Genomic DNA, 13,262 nt, shown 5'->3' with positions numbered 1-13,262 from the left:
TGCTTGACCCACTAATTGTTTCCCAGGGCTGGGAGGCCATCATGAAGATACCGAGTACTGGTGTAGAGATCCAGACTGGACACAGCAAGATTAAGCCACAGGTACCAAGTTGTACTGGGACCAGACTGTCTCTGCACAGTTCATTTGTCTACACCGCCCTGCCTGCTAGTACGTTATTCCAGCCCTCCGTTATGCTGGGTGGTAGAAATATATGTACCATACATGCACAATATTCTCATTTATAAAAAGGGAGCTGGGTTCCTCCCCCCCCCCCCCCCCCCGGAGGTTACTTGATTATAGGATAAGGAAGAGGTGAAGTAACTAATTAACATAACATAGTTGGTACAAAAATCTGTTTACTTCCCAAGTGGTGTTTGAACCTACATTTTCCAAAGGCAGTATCACACCTCTAACGCTGCCAAATGGGACAATGATAGCCAGAGGAAACTACACACAGTGCTCTCTGGAGGTCCATGGTCTGGCCTACACTGGGCACAAGGCTTATGACAACACCACAGTCTGTGTGTTATTACCAATTCATCAGTCCAGTCACACAGAGAAGGAGCCAGAGAGGTCACACTTAAGAGAAACACAAATTGGCTCCACATCACAGGAAAAGACAACCATGCTTTTGGATGGTGTACTGGGATCATGCCCTTCTCAGATCACAAATCAAGGCCAGAGGCTATATTTATGTACAAACAACTGCCATTGGCATCTTTTTCAACCCTGAGGGTATTGAGATCATCTGTAAAAATCTTCCCTGTACCATCAGGCCAGAGGAACTCTCTTCCTCTTCTGCAAAACATCTTCCCAGAATACTTCTACTCAAAATTTCAGTTAACATATGTACCTGATGCAGCTGCCAGAACACACCAACACAGACTTGATGATGATCTTGCATCTGTAGATGGAAGAATAAATACAACAGGTGCATCACCGAGCAGTGGCAGCAACAGAGGAAATGAATCACAGATGTACTTGAGAAAAATCAGGGTTTAATGATAAATTAGCAGATAAGAAAGATAATTAAAGAATCGGTGAGTTCTGTCTGACATATTCAGGATCTTTCCCACATCAGATTCTTAGTCTTCAATTAGATGGTAGCTATCACAGGAGAAAAATGTCAGCTTTAGGACTCAAGCACCCACCAGTAGCATTAGTCTGAAAACAAAGTTTGGGATCTCATTCTTGGTAACACACATTAGCAATTTTTTCTGATGAGCTAATGACTTATTTTCTCTCACTCAGAATAAGCATCTGTGGAGTACTCGACACAATCCTTGGATGTGATGCATCACCACCCAGCTGTTCTATGGCACTTTTCAAGTCACACAACCAATTTTTGGTACAAGAATGGATCTACATTTCCACTTCAGCCTTGATCTTCAGTGCTGACTCTATTTCCAGCCCACTCACGGGACTGCTCACGCAACTGATATAGTGCTGCTTTATGTTTCATTAAAAACAAAGTCACTCCATGTCCTGAAGTTGCTGCTTTGTCACCTTGGCTGTGAAGCATGAATGCAGTTTACAGTTTTCTTTCACTTTAAAACTCCAGCCACTCTGTCATATAAATACAGTTTGATGGAGAAATCTCACCACCTTCATGGCAATCATCAAAAACCTGCAAAAGAAAGCCCTGTGTCAGTATATACAGCAAGTGCAATCTAACTTGCATAATATGCTCACATGTTTTCTGCTCCTTCCCCAGTAGAAAAGCAGGAGTCTAACAGAGGCCAAATTCTAGGATGTCCAACACCAGGACTGAGGAAGAGTAATGTAAGCACAACAACGCAAAACAGACACATTGGCAAGTTTCACCTACATATCAGTTTACAATACAAACAGGAGAGACCAAAGCTAGATGGAAATAAGTTAGCTTGCTAAAAACCATAAGTAGGCAAACTTGGGACCAGAAAATACTGTAATATAATTTGGAATGGGCTACACTTGACAGCACTCTTTCACATACAGGCCAGTAAAGAGACAGGATATAAGTGGTAAATGCCCTGGTCTAAACTAAAGAACCTGCCTCTTACACCATAGCTAAGGTATCATGGGTAACACTCAGTAGAAAGCCACGAGGATCACTCACAGGCATCACCCTGCAATGTGCCAGCTGGCACTTTGCAGGATTGTAGTCAAAATCTGCAAGCACCCACCTATTCACATACAGAACTGGTTACTTACCGGGCAGAGTCCACAGGGCGTCCTGACTAATCCAGTGGGTTGTATGAGAGGACTAACAGCTCTGTACAGCTTCATCTGTCCATCCACACTGCCTACCGTCCCTTCCTTTGCAGCAATAATAGTCATCTCCACTTTCCCATCATATATTAGTGTATTTAAAATGGTTTCAATGTCTTCCATTGACAACTCTACCTAAGAAACAATTTGTAAAATAAAATATTAGGAAAGAAGCATGCCAATAAATCCTGCAAGGATGAAAGGAGAAAACACCACGAGTAACAGATCCTTAGAGTTCTAACCTAGCCCAGGTAAAGGCAACCACTCTCGATGGGTACTTTACAGGGTTGTGCAGATACAAAAAGAAAAGCAAATACCGATACCTCCCAACCACTTTTGGATTATACTAGCCTTGGCTTATCAAAAAGAACTTCCCTATGCACCTCAAGTGTCCACATCATCCTAGCATGATATGTTTCCAGTTTTACAGGAAAATGATCATGAAAGAAGAACAAGACAAGACTGCTGAAGATATACCTGTTGATGGTGACTGTTCTGGTTTGAGCCCAGAGGGCAACTGAGCACCATGCAGCCGTTACTCACCCCTTCCCCCTCAAGAATGAGAAAGGAAAAAATGAAGTAAAAGGCTTGGGAATGTAGATAAGGACAGGGAGGGATGTCTCACCCATTTAGGTCATGGGGAAAAGACACACTCATTAGAAGAAGGAAAAAAAGAACATCACTAATTCAAACACTAACAAAAAAAATATACAACAGTTAACAGACAAGGTGAGACAGTGAGAAGCGCCACCACATCCAAAAACACCTCCCTCCACCCCTCCCTTCTCCCCAGGCTCAGCCCTGCTCCGCATCTCTCCCCCTCCTCCCCCAGCGGCGCAGGGGCAGGGGATGGGGGTCACAGCCAGCTCCCCGCTCCTTCCTTCTGGGGAGCTGGGGGGAACGCCGCCCAGCCCTCCCCTACTCCCCGGGGCTCCCCTCTCGCTGCAGACAGGCCTCCAGGAACCTTCTCCAACATGAGTCCTCCCCACGGGCCCCAGCCATTCCCCAGGCCCCCCCCGGCGTGGTGCAGCCCTCCCAGCGCCGAACTACAACAGTGGGGGCTGCTTCTCCCCTCAGAGTCCCGGCCTCCTTTCAGCGCAGCCGCCTGTCCTGGCGTGGGCTCCTCCACAGGCTGCAGGTCGGCCTCTGCTCCACCGCAGACCTCCATGGGTGGCAGGGGGGTGGCCCTGCCGTCTCCCCACGGGATACTGGGGGGCTCTGCTCCAGCGCACCTCCCCCCTTCCTTCTCCTTCCTTCCACTGATCGGGGTGTTCACATCAGTGTCCTTCTCGTAACTCCTCCTCACCAGTCCCAACCCCTTCCCAGGTTCCCCTTCTTAAATATGTTATCACAGAGGCGCAGCCAGCATCGCTAATTGGCTCGGCCCTGGCCAGAGGTGGGACCGACTTGGAGCCGGGGGAGCTTCGAGAAGCTTCTCACAGGGGGCCACTGCTACAGCCCCCTCCCCTGCTACCAAAAACCCCACCACTCAAACCCAGCACAGTGACCAATAATTTCAGGGGTTTTTTTTCCTCCCCTAAAACTGCTTGAAGTGCATAGGCAAACCTGAGAGAAATTATGAAATATAAACCAGTTGAGATTGTTAAAGGAAAACTTACTCCAGTTTCCATAAACAAGGATGTGAATGCAAGTTCTCTTATACACCTTGAAAACCCACATTTACAAACTATCCTGGAATCCTGTGCAGCACCAATGACCCTCAGCAATAAAGCAGCAAAGCCCACTTCCAATGCAGTAACTGTAGGTACTAAAGCATTTCTTGAACCCCTACCCGTTTTGCAGGACTCAACTCCTGCAGCCAGTCATGCACTGAGAATTTTCAGAGTGGTAAGATGAATTTATTCTGACCTTACTGATACCCAGTTCACAGATGTATTTCCACACCTCATGGGATGAGGCAAATGAGCTGTTCCTCTGTATCATGGGGTTCTGTTTGCTCTCTCGAGCTGCTTCTGCCTGAGAAAAAGCAGAGATGAGTTATCGTCAGTACTCACTGCCAAGAACCTCCTTCATGGTTCAGTTTGAGGCAGACTAAAGTATAAAAGTTGATTTCTAAACCATTTCTAGGATATATTTTTTATTCAGCATTTACAGCTATGTCCTTAAGACTGATCCACGTGAGACAATGCAATGCACAACCAAACATCATTTTATACTAAATATGACACAAAATCTACACCGTGATTTAGATTCATTTGAAGGAATATGAGCATCTGGTGGTTATTTTAACACAAAAGAAATTTCTGCTGTACCTAGTGCCAGTTAAAATACATTTTAATAGTATAGAGAAATGCTGATATCTACATAGGACTTAAAGGAGAGCAAGCTTCTCCTGCAGTTCTACTAGAGAAAACTGTCTTCTAGGCAGAGCCGACTGACTAGTGCCTTCCACCCTCTCACAAATTAGCAGCTCTGCAGGAAAACCAGTGATTTTTTTTTATGTGTTTGGTCCTCTGTTTTTTGCTGCCTCGCTTGTCATTGGAGCTTGAGATGGAAAGCATCACTCCCTGCACAGGGTGTGAAAATATGCATTATTAAAATGCAACACACTTGCTGTGACAAACACAGTCCAGTGCAGGTTTGCTGATCCAGTTATAACAATGGCCAACACTTATGGAAAACTTAAGCCTTGCCTGTCACTGGTTTATAAAGAAAATAATTACTTGCACAGAACAAATGGAAGGTGGCTTTAGTAGTGGCACTCGCCTTACTCTGTAGAAATTTAAAACACTGTTGATTTAACACCTCCACAAATTCAGATTCAAAGTCTTGGTCACTGTACCAAGCTCCACCAGTCACTGATCGGTCAGGCTGCAGGTTATATAGCATATACACCTTCTTCTTGGATGCCTGTTAGAGAAAAGTACATAGCTCTTAGGAAATTCTTCCTTAAGAAAGGAAGATTTAAGAAGGTATCTGCAAAAGACTCTAATCCCCCTCAACAGTCAAAGGAGGGCAGGAAAATGCCTTTAGAACACAGCAAATACAAACTTAACAGAGAAGCTTTCGACTATTTCTGCAGAATTCAACCCGTGCACTGATGATAGGAGGATCCTTACGTAATTAAATCCTGCAGCTAAAAGTTAGCCCTTGCGAGCCCACTCCTTACTGCCACACCTAGACAAGGTGAATGGGAATGCTGCTTCTGCCCTCACATTAGTGGTCAGACAGAGGGCTACTCAGCAACCGCTGAGGCAACTTTAGCGGCATTCCATCCCCTGTATGACTAGATGAAGCCAGCATCTCTCACACGAACATGAAAACGCTACTGCTTCTCTACATTTAACTTCTTTATCTCCATATTATTTTTTAGGAAGTTACCCTCATCTCTCACTCCTCCCCTGCCCTCCCAAAACATGCACGCACACAAGCAAAGGTATTGCCTCCATGATACAGGTGAGACTGGCACACAGAAAAGGCACACAACATAAAACTTCCAAGAGTTCATAAACAAATGGTCTTCCTGGTGTACTAGACCCTGCAACAAGCCAGAATCTCTGCTGGAAACCCGCAGAATGTCCAAAGAACATGCTAATATCAATGATTTGTAATTAAGCAGGTCAGGGAGAGCAGGATGCTGCATGAGCATTATAACAGTGTGAGAAAAAGCATGGGAAAGGATAAGCCCTACTCTGGTATGTGGACTGTTTGCACGTAAGATAAGAAAGGACTTGAGTAGCTGGAACAAAGTAGAGGAACCAAGACTAGAACAGAATCAAGTGTCTTAGAAATTGTTTAAAGTAAACAGTACAAGTCCATCGTGAACTGCACAACTGAAGGGAGTTTCAGGATCTCTGGGAGAGAGGAATTTTGCAAAGCCACTTGCAGCTAGGTATCTACATCACTAATCCCATACAAAAGGCTGAGATTGCTTCAGTGTCAGAAATACCAAACTGAGGTATGGCAAAACTGGGACCAATGGAGAAGAAGTAATTACAGGCAGGTTGCTTATTTGATTGGAGAAATGAGAAAAGGGTGGTAGAAAAAAAAGGGTTAAGAAACAAAAAAGAAGATGGTGGTATAAAAATCAGGGAATAAGAGAGGGCAGGATCTGCAGACAGCAGAAGCGTGAATGTGTACAGACAGCAGAGAAGATGGCCTGTGGACACAAGCCCACTGCAATGCAGGAGGAAAACCTACCGGATTCTTCCCTAGGTTTATGTCCTAAAGACCGGGTGGGTATGGAAGCACAGCAAAAATGGTGACAGATCTGCAGATTAGTAGTAAGCAGCGCGAGAGGCTTGCAATGGGTACCAGAACTCTAACAAATTGTGTGCAATAAAGAATTAAGAGAACTAAAACTGCAATTTGATAGTAATGGTGTGTGATTAGTAGTGGTGGAAAGAGTGAGAGAACTGTATATTAAGTGATGTGTCTATTAATTTGATTATTAATCAGTTTGTTAGTAGTATGTTGATTATTTAATAAACATTACAACCTCTCGTATCTGTTGCGCCTCAAACCTGCATACTAAAGGCAGAGAGTCAAACACTGGTGCACAGTCAGTGAGAAAGCTGGAGAGAGAGCGAGGTTTCTCTGCTCCCGGTCCTACGTTCAAACACATACAACATGCAGCAAATGTTTGAAATTCTTTAAAAAGAAAGTCACAAAATACTCACTGCTACAGATTTAACTGCTTTAATTAGTTTCTTGCTTTCCAAATTTTTCAGTATCTTGTTGATCTCTGTTAAAGGCAAATTACTTTTGTATCTAATGTCCCTGCTCCAAATACCTGTTTAAAATCAGAAAAGTGAACAGAAATTAATAGAAGCAACCACTTGTTTCTGTACATACTCACAATCCAAAGTCACATCACAACATTGCTTGACTCGCTTGCCAACCATAGGATGTACCCTCGATTCTACCACTCCCAGCAAAAGGGAGGGAGAAAACAGAAGGGTATGGAACAAAAATAACAACTGACAAAACCAAGAAATGCATACCACAATCACCACACTGCCCTTCTGCCCTTTACCTCTCCTCCAAGAGCTCTTACAGGTGAACCCCATTTCACTGCCCACATGAATACCTCACAGAAATGTTTTTGCATTTTTAGGTAACTTGTGTTTTTTCAAAAAAATACAACAGCCAATTCTAGCAGCCATCTCTCAACCACAGTGTGCAATGAATGCTGAGAAAGCCTAGTTACTAGTGGCTTCTGCTGGCAATACACCCGTTAAAAATATGTTCTCTATATTGGATTATCTAGTGATAGCAGTCAGTGTTCTGTGGATTCCTCAGTTTAACAATCCCATAAATAACTTGTAATCCATACTCCATACATTCTGAAAGAGCCCACTCCAAAAGTCAACCAGGACAGGTTGTTATTTTAATAGAGAAACAGGTCATCTTCTGTTTTTAAGAAGTGGACACGTGGAACATTAGCTACAGACCTGGTATGGAGACTAAATTTTATATCTGTATTGTCTGGACAAGCATTTAAAAGTTTGGACAGGAACAGTTCCTCAGGTAAACAGGGTTAGTACCATTCACGATTATAATTTATTGAAACTACCTTTGTTGCCTGCATCTTCTATAATTTGGTAAACCAGCTTCTCTTGATTGTCAGAGCCTTTCATTTTACTGTAAAATAAGACAGACATCAGGATTTTTGAAAGGTCCAAATTTTGAAAGAAGTTGGATTTGTTTTAAACTGAAAATAACAATGCACAAAGGAAAAGAAAAAATCCTACACAATAAGTCAGCCATTGGCAAATATAATACATGACACTAAACCTCTCAAGATCAAACCAAGCTCGGCAGTGAGAAGCCACAGTAAAGAGAAAAGAGCACAGTATGAAAGAAAAGTGACTAAGAAGGAGTCACTCAACTTGTCATAACAATGGGGAATTCAGAGTCACGTACTAACACAACTGTGAAAGGTCAAACACAGCACGAAGCATAATTTAGGATAATCTGTCTCTAGACAAAATGTCTACAGAAGGTTAGTAGCGTGCTCCCAACTCTAAGACACGCCTTTTCATTGGTCTGAGATAGCCTGAACTCAGCAATCTTTTTCTAAAGCATTTGAAAGGTAGGATGACATGCCTGCACCGGGCATAATTTTGAAGGATATTTCTTTCCAGACTTATGTCTAGGGACCTTTTACTCAGATTTACCTAAGCATCACAAGACGTGTTTTGAAGGCACATTTTAATAAATCAAAGAGCATGAGTAGTAGTCCAAGTGGCCTCCTGGAACAGCTGTAAATATGAGCGCTGATCCTGTAACATCAGCAGTGAAGAAGACCACAGAACCACTTTTCGCAGATGGTATGGTCATGCTTCAATTGGATTTCACCTCAGCACATACATATGTTTGTACAGATCACTTTGCTGTCATCTGGACCAGGAACTCTGACAGCAAATTAGAACTGTAGCCCCACGGCACCCTCTGTTCGGTAGAAAACACTATACCTAAAACAGCTTTCAGGATCAGCTCAAGGGGAGTTAAGTGTACCCTCCAGAAACAAGCAGTAACATCCATGTTCCAGCATCCATATTACATTGCTGAGTGTATTCTCAGCAATGCTGCCATGTGAGTTGCAGAACGGCGTTCCAAATACATTTATCCAGCAAATACGAGGCTTACCTTGCATTTTGAGACTCTTTGATTCTATACAGGAGACCTGCATTGCTCCTGAGAAGGTCCAGCTGCCCCTAGGAGAGATGGGCACAATGCATTTACTTTCCCTCAAAGACCTTGTTTCAGAACTTGGCAAGAATCCTCTGATATTCTAAATTAAAAACCTTACTTTATGTCAACTGAATAAAGGGAAAACATTACTAACCACTGGAAATAATAATACCCATGAGGATATTTTTTTTCCCAGCGAGTACAGTAATACCCTTGAGGACATTTTTTCCCCTACAAGTATCCATTTATCAGCAGCTATCGGAAATAACAAATACAGTTCCCGCCCCTTCCCACAATATCTATGCACTTCCTATTAGTTCTCCTAACTTTCACCACTGCACAAGGGACATCAAGATCTTGTATACTTTGCTCTTCCTTTCCACCCCAACACTCATTTACACAGCTACCCAGAAATCACATAGGAGCTCTACTATACAAATTCTGAACAATTATGAGTTCTAGTAGCAAAGTTCCATTTTTTACTAAGTAGAGACCACTGGAAAACTGCCAGCAAGGATTGACAGTGCCTCTCATAAGCAAATTACTGGGATCTCTTGCACACAAAACATTGGTTCTGTCCTTGACACTTCTGCCTAGGCCAGGCAAATTCTTATTTTCTATTTTGAAAAGGCAGCGATTAGACAAGCCCAAGAGCATAACTGTGTATAACAGCATTAACTAACATTCATACTTTCATTGCCAGCTAATCCCTTCCCCATAGTTACAGTCTTGTTTTTTATAGATTTACATGATGTGGTTGATTGAAGCTCACACCTCAAGATGACCCCCTTCAATGCTTTTCTACAGATTAATTACTTGCAGTTTATCTCAAGTGAATTACCTGATGCTTATTAAGGCTGACCTCTCACTGCAGTTTTTCCCCATGTTTGAGGAACTTACTACATCTCCCCCACACACGCTCCACGCCCCAAGGCATCTATTTTAAACAAATTCTAGAGACTTAACTATCTTTGAAACCTCATTGTGAAATGTAGGGAAGTCATTCAAAAGTTAGTGAACACACAAGCTCATGTCCAATGTGCTGATAAACCTCATATTTATAACAGAAAGACCAAAAAGAAAGCATTTAGATTACTTCAAGTGCCACCTAGTATGGTCCAAGCTAAGAAGTTTCAATTATTAAAAACAAACAAACAAACCAACCAACCACCACACCTAGCTCATTTTGGATACTTTCCAACACCCCTCTTTTCAACAGTGCTCTCTCCACTGTACCACTCAGTCTGTGTTATCTGTCGACTTCACGTGCCCATGAAGCAGCTAGCTAGGGAACCAAAAAGATTCTTGATCTTTAAAGACCTTGGATGTTTAGCTGATACTCAAGTTTATGCCACACTGAATCAACAAGTCTAATCAGCTACTCTGTTCCTAAACATGTGGCAGAAGTAGGTGACAGTGATCCTTGCTCCTACCTTAGGTTGACTCGATACAATAAAGGAAAACGCCCAGTGAGATGTAGGAAATTTATAGAAGATGCAAAAAAAATCCCTTGAGATCTTTCCTCTGCTTGTTATCAGAGTAATCCACAACCTTGAGATTTTGTAACTGGTTCAGATAAGACCTTCACATATAAGAGCATAGGATAAACATCCATTCTTTTATCTCTAATTCATTCTCCATCATTAATGGGCCTTGTGGTTATCATCCTCTCGCCACCCACTGAACCACTGCAACTACACTTGCACCCGACTGTTACATTACACCACTGTATCACATTCTGCTTTACAAAGTAATACACAGAGAAAAGTAGACCAAAGAACTTTAAACATATAAAAAAACAAATGTCGTACTTCTCAGTGGTAGCTTCCTCACTTAGAAACCCACAGGGATATACACATTCATGGTAGCTTTGTATTGCAGAATGGAAAGAGTAAACTGAGATAAGTTTTAATTGGCTTTAGCAATCATAAGCACTTATGGCAACCAGAAGTAAGATATGGTAACTGTACATTATGGCAAATGCCACTAAATCCAAAGAGATTAATTTGCTAGACCTGCCTAACAGGTTGCTGCCATGCAGACTGTGTGTATGAAGAGTGCTCTGGGCTGGCTGAAGTAACATGAGGAAGGTTAGATCACCCCTACCATCGAGAGCAGCCTGTTGATCGCCATGGCTCGCTGCTGGGCTTCCATGTGAGGCATATCATTTTGAATCACCTGGTCTGTGATACCATGAGGGAACTGATGACAAAGCTCAATGATCCTGGGGGAAGATGAAAGCAAGTTTAAAATCATGTTCTGTTGTATCCAAAACCAAATCCAAACAGTATTAAAGTCAGAATAAAAGAGAGGGAAAAGAACAACTCAAGGAAAAAGTACCCGTGAACTGTTTCTCAGTCATATCTATTAAGGGAACTTATAATCTACTTTCCGTGCTGAAAAATATGCCTCAGCAACTGCTGGACAAACTACTTTTGTTCTTTGTGGTAACACTGAACATGGTGCTCCATTTTATTTTTACGTTGCTCTTGTTATTGAGTACATGGATTTAGAGTTCCCTGTACAGTTTCACTGTACAAAAGGTTCTGATGGGAAGCAAGTGCTAGCTAGTCAGTGAATGCAAATACTGGTGAAATACCATTTAGAAAGCAATAACCTCATGCAGAAAAGTTGCAATTCCCCTTTGTGAAATTTTCCAACAACAGAAGGACACTAGGGCAGCCAAAGGCAACCTGACCCCATCCCTCACTGCCCCCTCAGCACCTCCCAGCCTGCGATGGATGCACTCGACTCCTTAACCACACTTGCAATAGTTTGGTACAGGCTCTAAAGGAGGTAAAGGCTTGACCTGTAGCCAGGCCAAGAACTCCTCTAGGAAACCCACAAAGGAGCAGAGAGACAGCGAGCGTCTGTGGACCTGAGCTTGGAACACTAATCATGCAGTTAACACATGAAACGTGAAAAAAACGTGGCTTAGCCAAGACTCATTCATCAAGGAACAAAGACAGTTGTGGGTACAAGGAGTCTCACGCATACCTTTCCCACTGTATGCAATTTGACTACAAGCCAACCATTTTATTCCAGAAATATGACAGCCTAAGTGAGCCTTCTCTGAGCTGCCCCTGCGTGGCGGTGACCTCCCCTTCAGCTGGGATGCCTCTCAAGGTTGCTCCTCGAGGCAGAGACACCTTTTAGCAACGGCTGATCTTTGGATGAGTCTAATTAGAGGCCTCACTAAATTCCAACCGGACTGCACGACAGGTGACTCTCCCCTTGAGCAGGCACACCTCTCCAGGTTCGAGATTCCTTACCGGAGACTAAGAGAACCCTCCTTACCCAATGTGGAGAGACCTCTGACTTGCACCAGACCCCCAGTAAGTGACTGAGAGCATGCTAAGTTAATACAAGTGAAATTGATTCTTGGTGTTAATTATCATAAACTTTGTATAGCTAATCCCATTAGACACAAAGCATTGTCCAAGCCTGAGACTAAGACTGGACCTAGCTGCCCCTAAGCTCCATCACGCATTCAGAGAGCGAGGGGGTCCGCTCTGAACCTTAGGACTCAACAGGAGGGTCTCCCTTACAGATTCCAAACTCTAAGCCATTCTGGCTCAACTCTAACTCCATTTTCCTTTCTATGCTTCTTGCATCTTGTACGTAACAGAGTGAGCCTTGCCATAGAACTTTGTTACGTTGCATTTTTGTAAGCTCCTGTTAAAGCCCCTTTTGGCTAATACCTCTGATGGCGCTTCTTCAAGCCATCTAAATCGCTCATCTGCCCCCCTCACGCCCCCCTGCCCGCCCGCCTCCCTCAGAGCCCTCCTGCCCGCGCCCCTCACGCCTCCCTGCCCGCCCGCCCCCCTCACAACCCCCCCACGGCCCCCTGCCCGCCCGCCTCACAGCCCCCCGCCCGCCCCCCCCACAGCCCCCCGCCCGCCCGCCTCACAGCCCCCCGCCCGCCCCCACCACAGCCCCCCGCCCGCCCCCCCACAGCCCCCCGCCGCCCCCCTCACCGCCGCCCCCCCCACAGCCCCCCGCCCGCCCGCCTCACAGCCCCCCGCCCGCCCCCCCACAGCCCCCCGCCGCCCCCTGCCCGCCCGCCTCACAGCCCCCCCGCCGCCCCCTTCTCAGCCCCCCTCACACCCCCCGCCCACCCCCCGCCCGCCCGGCAGCCGCCCCCCAGCACACCCGCCGCCGCCGGGGCACCCCCTGACGCCCTCCGCCCCGCACCTGCTCTCTATCTCCATGGGGTCGAGGACCTCCGGCTTCACCTTCACCTCCGCCATGGCGCAGCGGCGCGCACCCACACACACGTCACGCCAGCGAGCGAGCGACGCGCCAAGAGGACGTCAGAACGGCGCGGCGGTGAGGGGCGGGGCCGGTTGCTACGC

At 44.8% G+C, this 13,262-nt stretch overlaps 1 protein-coding gene across 1 annotated transcript; it reads right to left on the bottom strand.

Moving 5' to 3' along the window:
- Window positions 1–978: 978 nt before the first annotated feature.
- POLR3F (RNA polymerase III subunit F) lies at window positions 979–13,200 on the bottom strand. The gene is made up of 9 exons (XM_032994073.2): window positions 13,102–13,200; window positions 11,014–11,131; window positions 8,863–8,930; window positions 7,787–7,854; window positions 6,891–7,003; window positions 4,978–5,121; window positions 4,120–4,227; window positions 2,194–2,385; window positions 979–1,627 (listed from the first exon to the last, which is right to left on the bottom strand). The coding sequence occupies exons 1-9, from the start codon at window positions 13,155–13,157 to the stop codon at window positions 1,550–1,552; spliced, it is 945 nt and encodes a 314-aa protein (XP_032849964.2). The 5' UTR covers window positions 13,158–13,200; the 3' UTR covers window positions 979–1,549.
- Window positions 13,201–13,262: the final 62 nt, after the last annotated feature.

Source organism: Tyto alba, unplaced genomic scaffold, assembly GCF_018691265.1.
Source record: "Tyto alba isolate M040663 unplaced genomic scaffold, T.alba_DEE_v4.0 Super-Scaffold_16, whole genome shotgun sequence".
Classification (NCBI taxonomy): Eukaryota; Metazoa; Chordata; class Aves; order Strigiformes; family Tytonidae; genus Tyto; species Tyto alba.
This window is presented reverse-complemented; position numbering and strand designations above follow the sequence as displayed.

What these genes read in the sequence shown, in the direction of transcription:
- POLR3F (XM_032994073.2), bottom strand. Translation starts at nt 13,157, where the DNA reads ATGGCGGAGGTGAAGGTGAAGCCGGAGGTCCTCGACCCCATGGAGATA. An exon ending in AGAAGATGCAGGCAACAAAG is followed by an intron (nt 7,004 to 7,786) that starts GTAGTTTCAATA and finishes GATTTTAAACAG; the next exon opens with GTATTTGGAGCAGGGACATT. An exon ending in TTAAATTTCTACAGAGTAAG is followed by an intron (nt 4,228 to 4,977) that starts GCGAGTGCCACT and finishes GCTTTTTCTCAG; the next exon opens with GCAGAAGCAGCTCGAGAGAG.